Here is a 4,586-nt window from a genome sequence, read left to right on the forward strand (position 1 = left end):
TTTTCGCCCCAATGCCAAAATGATCACGGGCTGCAGCCAGACCTTCCTCCAGCGCCTAAACCCCAAGCGCTGAGACGGAGTCGGGTCTGGCCGTGCGAGAGGCCGGCGCTCACCTGACCACGCTGAACTTGAGGCTGTAGTTGCCCCCGCTCTGGATGATGGGGGGGTAGCACATCTCCACGGTGGAGGGGTCGGCGCCGCCCAGGTACTTCTTCTCCTCGATGGCCTTCTCCACCGACTCCGCCAGCTTGCTGTGGCGCACTTTCTGTGAGGGGGGAGGGGGGGGGGGGGCAGAGGTGGGCGGGGACAATGAACACTGACACGCAGTAACCCCAGATAAATGTTATGGGCGCGCTTTCTCTTCCGTCTTTGTGCTCCTGCCCGGGGTGATGGGAAGGACAGAGGGCGAGGGGACCGAGCTAACCTGGAAGCCCCCCCCCCCCCCCCCCCCCCCAAAAGTCCCTTTTCGCCATGCAGTCTAGACTTCGAGACACCCAAGAACGATTTGAGTGGGCGGGAGTAATTTTCTTGGCAAACTCCTTCAGCCGGCGCAACAAAACTAGCGAAATCCAGATGGAGGAATGGCGAAAACATATTTTGCTCAAAGAAACTCCGCTAGCACGTACCCTTGTTTAACTGTTGTTATTGAGTCTATTTCTGCAATAACTGCACTCATGGCTGTGTTTATTCTACTAACGTTAACGTTACTGCTCATGGCTGTGTTTATTCTACTAACGTTAACGTTACCGCTCATGGCTGTGTTTATTCTACTAACGTTAACGTTACTGCTCATGGCTGTGTTTATTCTACTAACGTTAACGTTACCGCTCATGGCTGTGTTTATTCTACTAACGTTAACGTTACCGCTCATGGCTGTGTTTATTCTACTAACATTAACGTTACCGCTCATGGCTGTGTTTATTCTACTAATGTTAACGTTAATGCTCATGGCTGTGTTTATTCTACTAACGTTGACGTTACCGCTCATGGCTGTGTTTATTCTACTAACGTTAACGTTACCGCTCATGGCTGTGTTTATTCTACTAACGTTAACGTTACCGCTCATGGCTGTGTTTATTCTACTAACGTTAACGTTACTGCTCATGGCTGTGTTTATTCTACTAACGTTAACGTTACCGCTCATGGCTGTGTTTATTCTACTAACGTTAACGTTACTGCTCATGGCTGTGTTTATTCTACTAACGTTAACGTTACTGCTTGTTGTTTGCTTGTTGATTTGCCAGCGGCACGCATTCCATTTTCACGCATCAACTACGAGAACCAATCAGGGGCTGCGCTCCCACTGGGGGGGCAGAACAGCAGTCAGAACACAGTCCCTGATTGGCCCGTTTATTTTGTAATTTCTGGAAACCCACGTGTATGCGGAGGAGTCCAGACTGATCCGTGCAGAGCAGAACGCGTGATCTCACGTGATCAGGATGGCAACGGCAGGCTAGGGGCGGCGCTACGGACGAACGGCACGAGACGCTCCGTAACGCGGGCTGGTGGGGTTGACTTGACACCTAACCCCGTCTGTTCTCTCCCGGCGACTGATATCGACAGCGCTGGACGATGATGATGATGATGGTAAAGCGGGCGCGAACTAGCCGCGAGCCCCGACTGACCTCGTCGGCGTCGACGATCTCCATGACCTTCTCCTTGAAGAACTTGGTGTAGACCTCGCTGGTGACGGCCGCGGCCTTCTTCATCAGCGCCAGCTCGCCGTCCTCCTTCACCGCCATGGTGTAGGCCACCACCGCACTGATGTCCACCTGGGGGGAGAGAGGGAGAGAGAGAGAGAGAGAGAGAGAGAGAGAGAGAGGGAGAGGGAAGGGGAGGGAGAGAGAGAGATAGCAAGGGGAGAGAAAGAGTAGGGAGAGAGAGAAAGAGCACGGAGAGAGAGATGATGAATGTTTAGTGACTGCTGGCATGGCTGCATGTACACACACACACTCACACGCCTCTCGGACAGACACAGGCAGAAGAACACACTGGCGCGCAGACAAGTGAATCAATCCTCCGCACCAAACTCGCCACAACCGCCCACATATGCAATCACATGCGCATGCAAATACGCACCAAAGAGATCAGGGCTGAGTTTCCCAGAGGCATCGTAGCGCTACGTTCAGCGCTACGATGCCTCTGGGAAACTCACCCCAGTTCTCATCCACTCCCATCACCCCCCCCCCCGTCCCCTCGTCCCCTCACCTTCTCCAGGCCCTCAGCGGTGATCATGTCGTTCCAACTCTTCATGTACTCCCCAGGGAACTTGTCTTTGCTGAACACGCCGACCGTCTTCCCCTCCTTGCTGGCCCTGATGGCTTCCATCATCTTCTCGAAGTTGGCCTTGTTACTCTCGTTCTGGGGACACACAGGGGAGGGCGTAGAGGACAGGGGCGAGGTACCGTGAATCAGTGTGTGTGTGTGTGTGTGTGTGCGTGTGTGTGTGTGTGTGTGTGTGTGTGTGTGTAAAGTATGTGCATGTGTGTCAAGAGAGGTGATGGTCTCAGAGTACGCTGCATTGGTGAAGAGAGAACAACCAAGCTTCAACGATTGAGGGGTGTACACCAATGAGGAGGGAGGGACCCAGCAGGGACCGGAAGTATAGCGCCAAACAGCACCAATCAGAGCCTTACCTTTTCTCTAACGAGCAGGCTGATTGGTGGAACTCCGTTGGCGTTCTCGTTGCCCTTGGTAATGGCCACCTGTTTGAGGAACTCCACCTTCTTCTTGCTGGCCAAGAATATGATCTTGGACTCGCAGAAAACCATGATGGTGTCTGTCAGTTCATAGCCAAACAGCCAGGTCTAGAGGAAGAAGATGGACAGCATCCATGACAGGTTACTACTGTAAGATAAGTATTGAATTTCAGTTGTTTGATAGTACCATGACTTTTCCCCTAGACCCCAACCATGTGCGTTGATCAGCTAAAATGTAAAAGTCTGAGTTACAGGTACATAGCTAGGGGATTGACGGATTCTGCCACACAGATTAACAGTTTTGGTAATGGCGTCGGTCTCCTCCATCTCGGGGCTGTGGTCGCGGGGGTTGTACATCTCCAGGCTGACGTACAGCTCGTCCCGGTCCAAACCTCCACAGGACGCAGCGGAGATGGGGGACTCACCTGGAGGGCTGTGGATTTGGCATACACGATCTCTTCATCGACCCCCACCGAGACCACCATGGCATCCACTTTGCCAAACTCATCCTCTCCTTTCTGTAAACAGAGAGAAAGTAGAATTGTGGATCTAAAATCTAATTGTGGGTCAAAATTAAATCAACTTCAATGTTTTATATGAGCACATATCAAACTTTTCCCAAGTATGACATTACTGAGAGTTTTAATTGACACGTAGCTCTCTCACTAGGTGGCTAGGAACGCAAGACTGCAAACTTCAACTAACTTCCAACTAGTCTTGGCGTTCAGGGTTATCCAGTGCTAACTTTATAACAGCTAGGATACTAGCTAAAGCTTTAGCTGACTACCTTCTCACAAATCACACACAATGTGATGCATGTCTCCGTTGCACAAAACACGCAGAGTAACGTGCGCAAATGAACCACTGTATTGGCGCATAATGAATGAAATAGCCTCACTGAAAGGTAACTTTCAGATGTTGCCAGGCTTGTGAGCTATGTAGCTAGCACTAACTACATAGCTAGCTAGCAGGAAGCTACAGTGGCTAGTGCTATCTATCTAACTGGCATGAGTATTATTGATGCTCTTGATAGTGGACTGAAGAGACACTAACGTTAGTTAGCTAAAGCATCCAATGGCGTTTGTATGGTTTTGCATTGCAATCTGATGTAGATTGTAACTGTACATTTGCTACATTTTGCTAAATGGGTGCTTCGTGTTGAGCAAACACCAGCTAGCTCACTGGGAACGACATAACGTGGATGTGACAAATATGCGCCTTAGCGAACCAGGTTAGCTTGTGAGCTAGCGAGCTACATCCATTCAAAAGAGCGCATATGTCCTTTAAGTGCCTCGTTCGAGGTGCAAACGCTCCTATTGATTTATTTGATATCTGCAGCTGTACTTTATGCATCTAAACCAACATTAAGAGCCGCATTAGAGGCCTTCTTCCGCGTATTGTAGTGCTGAATGAGGCTCGGTGCTCTCGAGTCACGCCGAAAACAAAGTGAACCCCACGCAGGGGCGAGCAGCCAGCATCCCCACATCGATCTGGACACCATTTACATGCTATTACTCATATCCACTCTCAATTCATTCTTTTTCGTGCTATTATTTACCTTCCAGTTGCCATATAAGCGCTTAATTCGGCGGTAATACGCTTCCTTGTCCAAGTTTACCGCCATAGCGAGTCTTCTGCTCCTTCAAACTCCAGCTCCCGGCTTCAGCAGGCCGGATGCGGGTCAACTCACTTTCCACGCCTCGAAACCGCTCGTTCAATAGACAACCTCGTTGTATGTTGGTTGTTATTTCAGCAAAACGCGTATATCTATGCTAAGTAATGAACGAAATAGTTTTATTTTGTATATTCACGAAATAACATAAATTAGGTTAAAACCGAGTTCCAGTTTAAAACCTGGAAAAATCATAATTTTACACATGCAAAACG

At 49.7% G+C, this 4,586-nt stretch overlaps 1 protein-coding gene across 1 annotated transcript in view; it reads right to left on the minus strand.

Moving 5' to 3' along the window:
• Positions 1–4,586, minus strand: part of supt16h (SPT16 homolog, facilitates chromatin remodeling subunit) — a 16,093-nt gene extending 11,507 nt beyond the window's left edge. The window contains exons 1-6 of the mRNA XM_084452294.1: positions 4,258–4,586; positions 3,125–3,217; positions 2,637–2,807; positions 2,209–2,361; positions 1,626–1,772; positions 114–265 (exon numbers count right to left, since the gene is read on the minus strand). Coding sequence (XP_084308420.1) covers positions 114–265; positions 1,626–1,772; positions 2,209–2,361; positions 2,637–2,807; positions 3,125–3,217; positions 4,258–4,323 — 782 coding nt within the window. The 5' untranslated portion in view covers positions 4,324–4,586. The remainder of the gene's footprint in view (positions 1–113; positions 266–1,625; positions 1,773–2,208; positions 2,362–2,636; positions 2,808–3,124; positions 3,218–4,257) is intronic.

The sequence above is a fragment of the Borostomias antarcticus genome (assembly GCF_949987555.1).
Source record: "Borostomias antarcticus genome assembly, chromosome: 17".
Lineage (NCBI taxonomy): Eukaryota > Metazoa > Chordata > Actinopteri > Stomiiformes > Stomiidae > Borostomias > Borostomias antarcticus.